Genomic DNA, 14,094 nt, shown 5'->3' with positions numbered 1-14,094 from the left:
GCAATTTTTTTGCAACTGATGCAGATGCAGTTTTTTCCTCATGCTCTGAATTGACTTTTAAGTGATGATTTTGAATACTATACGTTAATTTTAATTTGATATTGTAATGTTTTAAGGTTAGTATTTTTCTTGCGTTTATGTGGTGAAAAATTATATTTTTCGCTCGGGAGCTAAATAACTAGAATGCAATACGAGAATAAGGCCCCAGGGTGAATGGGCTTCAATTTCCTCCATCGTTAAAACGTCGTAAACGCCACAGACAGAAGGGCATTTATAAGCTGTTTAGGTTCTACGGTGTTCGGTTTCAGTCGACGTCAATGGGATGAATGCAGACGTTGTATTGAATTAATAAACTCTATTGATAGAGTTTCTGCTTTCATTGAATCGGGTTAGGTTTCGTTTAATTTTATGTCTAAATAGATTAGATAGTACTTAAATAAAATACCGAGTCTTATGATCATTATATTTTGTGTTAAACGCAACTGAAAAATAAAACAAATTACTAAAAGGAAAAAGTGCTAGAGAACACAAAATGCAGTAATGTTATCGTTATTAATTGATCTCATGCAGAATCTAGTAAACTTTACCTTATTTATAAGTTTCGTTTTTTTCTATAGTAAAAAGGAAATGAAAAATACCACAATCTTCACTTCCCACACAAAATTTATCACTAATGTGTGATCGGCGTTGAAATAAAATTAAACACAAATGTAATCATCTTCTTCACTGTTTTATATTCTTTCTAATACGCATCGATTTCAGTTATGTATGGTTCAATTCGAGTAAAATCTAGTGCATGGGAGTAATTTCAAAAGCGGGGTAATTTTAAAAATTGCAAATAGATATTTTACTAAAGGCACCTTTTCTCCTGTAATGCCTTGGTAAGCGTTGCAGTACCTAATGTAAGTGACACAAGTTGACACGTTTACTTCGCTTTAAAAATTATCTCAATGCACTTTATATCATACTATTCACTTCATTGTTCCGTTCTTCCGACCCACGTTCGCCGAAGATAAACCTTAGCAGCCCGATAATTGTACAAATTGTACGTGTTACATTTTCTCGCACGTTAACAGGTGTGCGTACCTATTACGTGGTTTGCATGGCAATGTTGTCATCGATTTCACTACTTTGGCTATTCACTAGCACTGTATTGATAGACCAGTATCTCTTGACCTAGGAATGTGTGTAAATTATACCAATTTTAGGATCTGTACTACGCGCAGTGTTGGCAGGCCAATGTTTGGTTAATAGCTACTTTTGACAGAGAATTCTGTGGGCGTATGGTGTTACGCAGAAGGGCCTGCAGTTCTGAGTGGTTTCCGTTGTTCAATTATGTCCCTCCATGGTTAGGAAATCGATTCAAGATCTGCCTTGAATCACCTTTACAACCCTTTTCGAGGAGTGTACTCCAAAATTACAGAAAAGAATCGAAATATATTGACTAAAAGTATGTAACTTTCTTAACCTTATTTTTTTTATAAGAACACTAGGTACACTAAATAAATACGTCCAGACTGCCTGCCGCGACTACCTAGGTACCTAGCTACCTATGAATGATGAAACCTTAAGATTCTTTTTTTTTATTTATCATCCACATTTTAGTAATTATATTCTAGTGTATGGACAAAACATGGTATAAGCTAGTATTTTCTATAGAACCATTAAAAAAGGATTAGTTGCCTACTACTGAGATTGCTTGTTACGCTTTACGGCAATTAAATTTAAATTAGCCTTTTATACATTATTCCTCCTATATTATTATTATTATTATTTTACCTCTTCTTCCTGTATTATTTGTATTGTTTTCTGTAATGAGGTGTGCAATAAAGAGTATTTGTATTGTATTGTATTGTATTATTGAAAGATTGCTTTGTGGTATCCATATCATCGTTTATCGAATCTATAATTTAACTTGAAATTTGTTGACTAGGTTAGACCGAACCCGAAGGTTTATACAGTGTGTAGATTCATTATGGGCAAACCTCTAAACCTCTCGACGGTGGTTAATATAGGAAGTTAAAGAAGTATAATAGAAATAGCTTTTGTTCAAAAACACAAAGAAAATTTAAACCATACAACATAATTCGGCCCGCAATGTAAAGCAACACAAAAGTTCGTATCTCGTAATGTCATATTATGTCTCGTAATGTATGCAGTACATTGATGCTCGGTAAATTTTCAAAAAAATGATTTCGTGGTCATAATTAAATGTAGCTTAAAACAATTCTTAATTAATGATTACACGGGCTATGTCTGGTCTGATTTATTGCCCGTATTGGATTTACACGCTGTATACAAACGGGCCAATTTGCTAAAGTTAACAACTAATACGTTTACTAAGGCATTCTTAAAAGGGGAAATCTACAGCTCACCAGAGCGTAACATGAGATCATTTAACCATACAAGCAAAGACAAGTAAATTATACAAACTGTTAATGATCATATCAAGTTGCGTTCCTCATAACTGTTTCAGAAGGAATCACGTTAATATAAGTCCATTTTGCGAGATTCTTTTACCACCTACTTAATCATATTTTTTTACATTATTCAGTAGACTAAGCTACGGTTCCCATTGGATTTTAAGCCAAAGGGGTACTTTTTACTACGCCTAACAAAGAAAAGGAAAACCTCGTTAGCTCTGGCTTCCCAACGAATATTGTACACGCGCCACTGTTACCTTACAGTGTTATTTATAGGGTGGTTCAAAAAACATTTTTTTTTATTTTCCGACGGGCCATCCCCTTATTTTGTTACACTTATTATGCTGATAAAATACACCAAGTTTCGTAATTTTATCTCAACTACAAGGGGGTGCTCAACCACTTTGAAAATTTTGTATGTTGTATGAAAACCAAAAAACAGAAGTATTTATTATTCAGATTTTTATTTAAGTATCTGTTTTCACATTATTTGCACATGTGATGTATAAATTTTTAAGTAGAAAAACAGTTTTATTTCTATTTTTTATAATTTTTCGAAAAGTAAGATTTTTAGAATTTCACCTAAAAAATCATAAAAAATAGAAATAAAAATAGTTTTTCATCAAATAACTTTTAAATCACACTTTCAAATAATGTGAAAACTACTACTTACATAAAACTGAAAAAAATAATAACTTGTTTCTTTTGTATTTCATACAACTTTGAAAAATTTCAAAGTGTTTGAGCATCCCCTTGTAGTTGAGATAAGATTACAAAACTTGGCATATTTAGTCAACAGAACACGTGTAATAAAATGAGAGGGTGCCGCTTTTTCTAGCTGGAGTTTGAATTTTTCCCATACAAACGTGAACCACCCTTGTTAAGAGGATCTCAAAACGATAGTTATACATACAAATAAATCATGGCCTATTGAAACTAGGTTGCATTATCTATAGCAATGATAAGAAACACGAATTCGTGTTACCTATAGTATAGGTTGACAGTCTTCATTATGAACTAGTCTCTAATACTAACATGCGGGCGATAACAGAAATACTCGTATGAAAAGAAAGTTAGACTCGTAATGAATGTTGCACAAACGGGGAATTACAAAATTATTACCGAGTGCGCGAATCGGCGTGGATCTGAATTTTTATAACGATTATTCCTGCTCTATACAGCACAACCGAGGTTTTTAACCCATAATATTTGACCAACACATAGAGTTCGACCAAAAAAGTCTGCAACATTTTTGATAGCATACGCAGTGCAAGTGTTATTTTTACGTCATAGTTTCATAGAAGTTTGACGTTTAAAATAACTCTTGCGCTGCGTAGTTGATAGCACCAAAATCTTCGCAGGCTTGTCTTGGTCTAACTCTACCTACATTTGAAAGGGTAATTCGAAAAAAACAGAGTAGAAATCCTGGAATAAATGAAAGGGGCGGAACTTAGCTGTTTGAAAGAAACCTAGTGTTTTCTACTTTCTGTTAATAGACACCTACATGGAAGCTAGTTTCCTTTGTGTTAGAAAATTGCGCAACGGTTCCCACGCCAAGACAATGTTACGGTTGAATGGGAAAAAACGTATTATGTTGTCTAATCTGTTTAGATTGTAGTGTTAATATTTTGTTTCGTTATCGTTTCCTGTCGTTAGTGTTTCTTTTGACATTGTCATGACAGCTGATGTATAATTCATTAACAGTTACACACAGGGTTTAGGCACAGAAATAGAGTATACAAAGGATAATTAATTGTGAAACTAACAGCATCGTCCATTTAATATACCGCATATACCACAAATATCTTTAATTTTTTGACAGCATTCATAGAATAGGTATGGATAGTTTTATTATTGTAGTCAATCACAAAGTCAATGTTGCGATTTGACATGTCAATATAATAATTTATTTCGAAAACCTGATTTTCAACACAATAAAGAAATGTCAAATTCTAAAAAAATACTTAAATATAAGCATCCGGTGTCACCCTATTTCACAGACAGAAATTTCATAGAATGTCGTTTCTCAGAAATTCTTTCATATATTATTTGGTTCATATACTTTTAGTTCCAATATTATTTTTTCATAGACTATTTACTTGGTTGAAACATATTTCACAGAAATTCAGTTGAATGTATATTACTATCAAACTTTTTAAATTTAGAAACTTATCAAACAGTAGAGTTATGTTTCGTGTATTCTTGTTTCGTAGACACAGATTTCATAGATTGTTGTTTCATAGGAACTGTTTGATATAATATTTAGTTCGAGTATTTTCTTTCATAATATTATTATTTCAGAACTTATGCACTTCATTTAGATTTATTGAGAAGAAACTCAATGCAAAGAATTGTAATGTTAGAACTGCGACCTCCGCTGAAACAAACTGTTGCCAGAAAAGTAGGTTAGGTTAGGTTAGAACTGCGACCCCCGCAGAATCAAGCTGTTGCCAGAAAAGTAGGTTAGGTTAGTTTAGAACTGCGATCCCCGCAGAATCAAACTGTTGCCAGAAAAGTAGGTTAGGTTAGGTTAGAACTGCGACCCCCGCAGAATCAAACTGTTGCCAGAAAAGTAGGTTAGGTTAGGTTAGAACTGCGATCCCCGCAGAATCAAACTGTTGCCAGAAAAGTAGGTTAGGTTAAGTTAGAACTGCGACCCACGCAGAAACAAACTGTTGCCAGAAAAGTAGGTTAGGTTAGGTTAGAGCTGCGAGCCCTGCGGAAACAAACTGTTGCCAGAAAAGTAGGTTAGGTTAGAACTGCGACCCCCGCAGAAACAAACTGTTGCCAGAAAAGTGTTAGAACTGCGACCCTCGCAGAAACAAACGGTTGCTAGAAAAGTAGGTTAGGTTAGGTTAGAACTGCGACCCCCGCAGAAACAAACTGTTGCCAGAAAAGTAGGTTACGTTAGGTTAGGTTACAAAGATCTATGATTTATTTTTTGACAAAGTAAGTATTGAGTTACTGAGCCTTCTATGAAATGTAAATATTAAGTTTAATAAAATGTGAAACAAAATTCTATGAATATGCAGGCTTGGAAACAAGTTTTATATAAATTTAATATTATAAGGAATAATAACATACGACCTGAAATTTTATGACATGAATTTCGAAACATTAATTTTCTGAACTATAAAAAATCTACAAGTACAGCTTCTACAATGTAAGTGCACTGGAAGTTGATCATTCTATGAAATGATAATATGAGGAACATTTTCTATGAAGCGCAATTCTACGAAAATGTAGTATATGAAACAATGTACAACCATAAGCATCCCGACGCAACAATACGCATTGCCGGTGTTGTTTGCGTATTTTGGTTAATAGATCTCTAAGTTTACAAAAAAAATATTTTGCAATAAATTGAACCGTTTTTTTTTCCATTGTCCACAGAACCACCCCGCGTGACAGCGGCGGTGGGGCCCCGCAGCAAGCGGGCGCCGACGCCGGCGCGCGCCACGCCCGCGCTCGCGCCGCGCGAGACTCAGGCCGCAGCGCTCGCGCACGCCGCCAAGGGCGTCGAGGCGCTCGGCGTGCTGGTCCAGTATTTAGTGTTTCGGGTAAGTTGTTGTGTAAGAATTGTTGTGTCCTTTGTCACATTTTATGGGAGAACAGAACAAAAGATGATGAAGAAAATGTCTAAAGAACGCGACGCTGCAGGGTCTATATGTAATTATGTAATATGTTCGCAATAAATGCTTTTGTCTTGTTTCCTTTTGTCACAATTCTGTTAGTGTTAGTTCAAGTTATCAAAAGATATAGTGTGTACTTGCATAAACAATCTATACGGTGTATGGATACCATAGATATGAAACTAATATACTTTACTGTTAACATTTCCAGTTGGACGCACTAAATGGCGGCTCGTGGCGACTCGAGGCCGAGCGGTGGCGGGGCGTGGCGGCAGCGGAGCGCACGAGCGCCGAGCGGGCCGACCACGACCGCCAGCAGCGGGCGCAGAAGGACCTCGACACAAGTACGTAGTCTCTATGGACGGCCAAGATGAAGAGAGAAAGCGAGATTTCGCTCGTCTCTGACTCTTGCAGCGTCATACGCTCATGCGTATTCAGTGTTGAGTTTTTTGTGGCCACCAATTCAAGTTAGATTAGGTCCTGGGTTATAACTCCCTAACCCCAAACTTAGATGTGTTTGCAGCTTTTTAAGCTTCGAATGGTATACTGTAAACTATGGTAATTTTCCGCACTAAGAAGGCTGTATTGAGTATCGAAGTAGCAATTCTTCGTTACACGCGGATGAATTAAAATATGACCGGAAATTTCAATTTGCAGTCGCTGAATGCCTGGGCAAGATATCGGAGCTAGAAATGGAGGTGTCTTCCAAGGAGGAGGCGAACGCGCGCCTGCAGGCCGCGCACGTCGACCAGGTCGCCTCGCTCGCTAACGACATCAAAGGCCTAAAGGTAAGTCGGGACTGCCTGACGACAGTAGGGTTAGCACAGGAGCCTACCGTCCCTCTCTTATTAATATATGTAGTTCCAAAAAGACGGGTAATCTATGTCGCGGATTAGATAGACTTATAACCTATCTCATGCGTATTTATTTGCAAAACAAAAAAAATATTCACATCAATATTACTTATGCTTAGTATTAGATTCTCTTAGACCATTGTGCTTGTTTTGATTTCTAAATATTCCACCGATGACGCATTTGTGTCATTTATGCGTAAAAATAATGTTCTATAAATACATAGGCAGTGGTTAATCATTTTATGATGTATGTGTAGGACACAATTGATTCCCTAAAGCGAGAAGTCGCCGAGAGCAGAGCGCGGCTCCACGCGCACAGCGAGATAGAGCGCACCCTGCGCGCGCAGCTGGAGGCGGCGCGGACGGAGATCGAGCGCGCCGACACGCTGCGCGCCGCCGCCGACACGCAGCGCGCCGTCTGCAACACGGCCTGCAATACCGTGTGCAACCTCACCGACGCCGCCTGCGACCCCGTCTGCTGCGAGGTGGAGGAGTGCGAGCTCAGGCTGAGCGCCAATGAGGAGTTGAGCACTGACGCTAACGAGTTGGCAGCCGAGGTAAGATGAAATGAATTTGAACTGAACTGTCGATATTTTAGATCAGATTTTGATAAAATTATATGTAGTCTTAATTTTATTCTGAATGAGTCCCTTGTCTTTGTTTTATACTTGCTGCATCCATGTTAAATCAGCATTTAAATATGGAGCGCCTACCTAAATCGAGAAGTGAATGTTTATGTCATATTTAAAGTTTTACGGAGGCCAAACATTACACGTATCTCAGGCAGCGCGGTACGGTAGACCGAAATAATAAACGATCTCATCTACTTTCAGGTCCGCTCTCTCCGCGCCGTAATCGAGCTGAAACAAGCCGAGATGGCGTCCCTCCGCGACGCGCGCACCGAGCTGAGCGCCGAGCGCGAGCGGCGCGCCACGGCCGAGCGCGAGGCGCGCGCCGCGCGGCACGCCGCCGAGGAGCTGCGCGAGCGCGCCGCCGCCCGCCAGCGCGAGGCCGACCGCCTGCGCGACGACAACCGGAGGCTCAGGGACGCCGCCGCCAGGGACAGGGATCAGGCCTCGAGGATCGCGGCGCTCAATGAGGAGCTCCGATACAAGCTCAGGCAGAAATCGCAGGTGAGATTTTGTATTATATCTGTAGTGTTAGGTATGTTATTACTTACTAGTGTCGGACGTTGCGATCCAGGGGACAGGAAATGTCGACGATTAACATAGTGTTTTAAGACAGTCTCCATCTTTCGACCTCGAGTAAATTAATAAAACGGTCATCTTTAATCGGTTAGTGTTACCCAGTAAAAACATTGAGAATTGAAAACCTGTTCGTGGTCTTTCGCACGATGTTTCCAAGTGTAAAGCGATCGCTTTAGTCTTACGTGATTGTAAGTTTGAAATGTCTTCTTCCAGGTGGTATCCCTGCTCGCCGGCGGCGGCTACATGGAGCGCGTGCGCGGCCGCACGTCGTCGGGCTCGTCGCTGCGCTCGGCGTCGCCCGAGTCGCCGCCGTCGCCCGCCTCGCCCGCGCCCGACGCGGCGCCGCCCGCGCTGCCCGCCGTCAAGGGCGTCGTCGAGAAACACGACTCCGTCAGCTGGGTGCTGGAGATCGAGGAGACGCCCGAGGAGGTGGCTTCGAGGTAACTAGACTTTGTTCTTTCACGAGGCTTCATCTTCGCGATCTAAACATGTCTTAAGGTAGCGCAAAACTAGACCGATAGTAAGGCATGGTACATTTTTAAAGGATTTTGGTGGTTCAGTACCAAAAATAAAATGATTGTCAGTATCCGAATATTATTAGAAATATTAGAATTTTTAAACTACAGTTTATGATATATGGTGCCCTTAACTAATCGCAAAAGGAACACGATTTGATATTATTGTTCTATTTGTAGACTGGCGCGGCGCTCGTCGTTCCGCACGTCGGGGTCGCCGATGTCGTCGTCGGGCGTGAAGCGTCGCGGCGGCGGGTCGCCGGGCGGCTCGCCGGGGCCGGCGCCGGCCTCTCCCGCACCAAACGCCTCCAAGCTGTTCCGGCCCGGCGACCTCGACTTCCCGCCGCCGCCGCCGCCGCTCAAGGAGTCCGCCGGCGAGGCCATCTACATCTACGACGACCGCCAGTATTGAGCCGACGACAGTTCTTTTGTGAATATTCATCGCAAAGTCGGCCCTGAGCGTACCATACGCTATACTGATTCTTTACTGGCTGGCTATTGAAGGTGTCTCAACCCGGAGACGTGGACTCGCCCCGCCGCCGCTTAATGAATCCGCGGCGAGTCATCTACGTGATTATATTGAGCGCGCGCACCGATGTGATATACTGCAACTATGTCGCGACTATAGGCCTAAGTCAGAATCGACCGTTGCCGAGCGGTTGTGAAGTTTTTGTACTAATACAAGGCTTACAGCCAGTACTAAAGGCAATAAGAAATCGTGTACACGATGATAAGTTACAGCTTTTCAAGTGTAATCGAATGATGCTTACATACCTACATGGATATGCGCAAATGGAACTAATGTATTGTTCTTGGTCAAGTCAGAAGCTATAGACTGAGAAAGAAACGCTCTTGAAGTTGTGTACAACAAGTTGACGGTTTCAGCATAAGGACAGCACAGTGTTGTGTAGTAGGAGTATACTGCACGTACGAAGAGCGAGCATTTCAAGTAAAATGCTATAAAATCATACATGTTATGTGCGAGTCGTCTCGTTTGTTAGAGTATCTTGTATACATATGAACTGTAAAAAAGCACCTTGCGAGTGTCAGAGCTACGTTACGTTACAGTAAAAGTTGTGGGTGGTTCGAGTACGGTAACCGTCTATTTTTACTTGTCGCTAACAAGTTCAGATATACCCGAAACAGGGCTTTTATGATATGAGGAAGAAGAAGTGGTACAGACGTATCACACTCTCATGCTTCAAACAGTATTACGCGGACTAAAATCTCATGTACGGAGCAAATGTTAAGTGCGCGATCGTCAACAGAAGTGTACTTGTGAAGGGATGACGCTGGCATTGGACTTGTTATATTCTTGCCGGTATCGTTCGAGGAGTCATAGTTTTATAACGAAAATGTGGGACCCGACCGGTATGTCTTTATAGTACCTACTTAATAACATAAGATTTCTGGTAGTTAGAAGATTGTTTGGAAATCTAACATATTTATTGTAATCGATAGTACCGATTATTTTAGAGAGCCTGGTTATGCGTTGATATTGGTATTTAGTATACGCGCCGGGCATAGTAATTACATTAATACGTGTGTAACTGCTTTCAAAATCTGGTCTTAAAAGTTAAACATTTGATTGGGCTTCGGAGGAGTGTTTTGTACCTGTGAATTGCGTCGATTTATAATGTATCTTGCACCTTATAATTGTAAAATTGCCGTAGAGTTCAAGATAGAACTCTAATAATTATAGCATACCTTGTATCTTTTAAATTGTCGTCTTCTCTCTTCTTCTCTGTTATTTCAAGCACTTGTACCTTTGTTTTCTGTCTCCATTCTATCTCAATCTCAAATTCTTATCCTATAGCGGTATAGTTACCGATCCTGCCTTCAGATTCTTGATACTTGAAATTGGCGCAATAATTGTTTGTATTTATTTACGTTAAGGTGTAAAAATGTTTATCCCGGGATCTTCCGGGCTGTTGTCGGCGGTGTAACATTTTGTATTGTTTTGTATTCATTACTTATATTTATAACTTGATTATAGTTTATCGTGGTTGTTGGCACTGTATTATTTTTATGTACAAATAACAATTTTAATGAGAAATTAACTTGCTTAGATTTAAGAAAGTACTGTGTTGAACTGTAAGAATTATAATAGCCGCAGTATGTAGTATGATACACTAGCATGTTAAGTTTATTCCCTCGCATCGTCTGTCTCAGTTTGACTTGTATAGTGTGAAAGAGATGGCTGTTGTTTAAAGGGATTATTCTTACCATGGTAGCCCCCTTGATTCTGATATAGAGTAGGCAGACCGCCCCGCGAACGCTGGCTTACCCTCCGGTCTGAAAACATGATTCGTACCAAAGAGTCGCGTTTATCTACTCTATGTAATGTTCCTTAATTTTAATTTCTTAGTGTGTCCATTTTGCATGTGCATTAAAGTCAGGTAATGTTAATTTTTATTTATTTTTAAGCTAATAAATAATACCATTCCAAATTAAACATTGTAAGAGTAATAAATGATAAACAATAAAATAAACTATGTCGAAATAACGCTTGGTTTTATTATCGTTTACCTGTTAACACAAAGGCGTACAACCACATGAGCGCAATTTATAAAGATCTTTTGTGAGTAAAAACCAAATTATCAATATTAAAATATTAGGAATGCCTTCAATTATTAAAGTATTGCAAAAACAGCTCGCTATTTAAATTTATAACCTTTCGTATACATGTATGTGGTGGTCCAACATTGTGGGTTGAAACCTCAGTCGTGCAGATATAGAGCAGAAAACATCGTTCTCGTTAAACACGTAAAAATTTGGTCATGACCTTACCATATGCATACGAGAGGTTATATCAATTCAATGCAATAGTCATTTTAATGCAAGTGTGGAAAGTGTGTTATATTTATGAGACACGGGACAAGTAAATACTTAATAACAATTTGACACGTACATTGAACGACGTTTTTAATACATTGCGAAAAAGGTCACAATAAAACAAATATATAAATATTTACTTTATATCGTGTAACAATATCGTAATATATAAATAAACTGTAATTTAAACTAAAAATAAGTGTTCCGTGAACAAAGTTTGGTACGGAACACTAAAAATCATTGCATGCTTGAGAAAACTAAATAAAACTCAATATGAGCTAGATAACTGGCTTCACAAAAGCAAGTCGGTAGCCATAATTAAGCTTATAAATTAAAAAACCGTTACGAGCTAAAAATTCGTCAGAATTAATGTGTACAATTACGTAAAATATGTGATAATTGACCTTTTCCCTAATCATACTAAATTCAACTTTTTTATCAACCTAATGCGTTTGATCAAAAAACATTAAAACCCGCACCCGCACCCATAATAATAATTTGGTCCAGTAATCAACTAATAAGTCTTATTTCTCCGTCTTTTTGTAAAATACCAGGAAAAATCACGTCATGCATAATTTTACAAATTGTTTCCATTAGCAAGGGAATGGTTTCGACGCAATCTCGTTAATGTTTATGGTAATTTTCAAGGTTTCGGGGTTTTAAGAAACAAACCGCAGTTGATTATTTTAACGAAATGGGGCTTAGAGGAAGGAATTATTCATTCGTCCTGATGTTTTGAAAGTGTCGTTGCTCACGTTCTTGGTTGCAGGAAGACTGTCGAAGCTAGTAAGTAGGTACCTTACAACATTTATCTGTAAAGGTTTTTCCAATTGTACGGCAGGTATACGCCTCTTAAGGCAAAAATAAGGAATGGAAAAATTCGCACGCTTCAGTGGACGGATGTTCCAAAATGTCGCAAGGTCGGATCTTGCAACAAGCGTTGATATTTAAATTTTTCCTTACTGTAATAATTTGCAGTAGGTAATGATCGCTTCCAGACGTTTATGCTTGATACAAAAAATGGTTATCAATCGTTAAATATATATTTATGCTACCGTAAAAATCCGTTTTCAGTGAAAAACGCATTTTCCTTAGTTAATTCTAGTTTTCAGCCGGCGGCTGGCGAGCGCCACCAGTATACCGACGTTTTATATTTTATAATGATCACTCGAAATAGTTATTTACGATACAAGTGCGTAAAAGAGAAAATTCGAAACGAGTGGCGATAAATTAAAACACGACCGAGGGGAGTGTTTTAAATCGACACGAGTTGCGAATTATCTATTCGCACGTGTATCGTACAATGTTTTACAGTACATATGGCCCTTTAAACTTTTGACATCGCACGAAAAGTGCTATTTTACGCACTAGTGCGGAAAAATAGGACCATATGTACTGTAAACTCTTTTTTTTGTGTTATTTATTTTGTGTCGTCTAGTCAAAAGTAGTTTTCACTTAGATATATATTTGAACAATAATAACCAGTACTCGCCAAGGCACTTTGCGGTAACTGTAGTTTTCTCTAGTGGCAAGAAATTGGTAGTACCTAAAGGTGGGAATAGCCCATAACGCTCATTGATTATGCAGGAAATCTGTTATCCTTTCATCAAGTGGAAGAAACGCCCTGTTGTGATAAGGCCATGTATTCCCATATTTCGCGCGAGTGCGGGTGAATGGAGTACCTGTCTACATAGTCTTTTGAAGCGTGACTCGTCGAAACAAATTAAGTGTTATTAAAATGTGTTTTCGCGTATTTTTCCTAAGAAAAGTTAAATTATACTTAGTTTAGTTTCTGCCTGAATTTTTTTAAATGAAATATAATAACTACAATTTTGTGTTAGCCCCCTCTTAATTAGGTACTCTCTATCTATAAGTATTTAGTAGATAAGTGTTAAAGGTGTAGTTTTTCGCCGTATTTTCTCAGAAACGTTCGTATTTGTCATGCTAGTTCGGTCAATGTCAGTACTTTTTGTACCGAGACTGTCTGAATTAGCAAGACACGTTCGTGAGAAAAATACGGTGAAAAATAATTATGAAAAATGAAAAATGAAAAAATTAAAATTCTTTATTTGCATAAAATATGGTATAACAAGGTGTTATTGGAAATATATTCCCGTACAGAAACATATTTTGCTGGTTAAGCATGCAAATATTATGCCCATGGCCATTTGCACCATTAATTAACCCGGGGTTAACCGGTTAAACCTGGAGTTTCCATGGTTACCAGTACAATTTGACACTGGGTTAACGGTTTCACCGGTTAACACCGGGTTAGTGGGCACACCATGTGGGTAGCGCTTATTAAAGCATGAGTCACGCTAGACCGGGGCGGGCCCGGGCCGACGCGTCCGACATGTCATTTTCTGACGGCTGATCGGTGATCATGTGGTGCTTTCCATTGAAAACGAAGCGTCGGGAGCTCCGGCCCGGTCTCGATCCGGTCTAGCATGAATAATCCTTAAATGGGTTGAGTAGAGACCTCGGGAATCGACGGTAGTAACATCCCGGCTTGGCTGTTATCGTTCCGAGAGTTGGTATTTTTGTAAAATAAGCCGGAATCAAATCTGACTTGCATAAGAAAGGGGCATTGTGGCAACAGGATGAATTTTGTCTAAAAATAACAATGT

The 14,094-nt window shown here is 39.1% G+C and overlaps 1 protein-coding gene across 1 annotated transcript in view; it reads left to right on the top strand.

Annotated features, from left to right (window-relative positions):
* Nucleotides 1-11,138, top strand: part of LOC134680027 (microtubule-associated protein futsch) — a 151,399-nt gene extending 140,261 nt beyond the window's left edge. Inside the window, exons 6-12 of the mRNA XM_063539009.1 lie at nt 5,817-5,983; nt 6,267-6,399; nt 6,713-6,843; nt 7,167-7,466; nt 7,743-8,042; nt 8,331-8,557; nt 8,813-11,138. Of these exons, the coding sequence (XP_063395079.1) occupies nt 5,817-5,983; nt 6,267-6,399; nt 6,713-6,843; nt 7,167-7,466; nt 7,743-8,042; nt 8,331-8,557; nt 8,813-9,044 (1,490 nt within the window). The 3' untranslated portion in view covers nt 9,045-11,138. The remainder of the gene's footprint in view (nt 1-5,816; nt 5,984-6,266; nt 6,400-6,712; nt 6,844-7,166; nt 7,467-7,742; nt 8,043-8,330; nt 8,558-8,812) is intronic.
* Nucleotides 11,139-14,094: the final 2,956 nt, after the last annotated feature.

The sequence above is a fragment of the Cydia fagiglandana genome, chromosome 1 (genome assembly GCF_963556715.1).
Source record: "Cydia fagiglandana chromosome 1, ilCydFagi1.1, whole genome shotgun sequence".
Lineage (NCBI taxonomy): Eukaryota > Metazoa > Arthropoda > Insecta > Lepidoptera > Tortricidae > Cydia > Cydia fagiglandana.
This window is presented reverse-complemented; position numbering and strand designations above follow the sequence as displayed.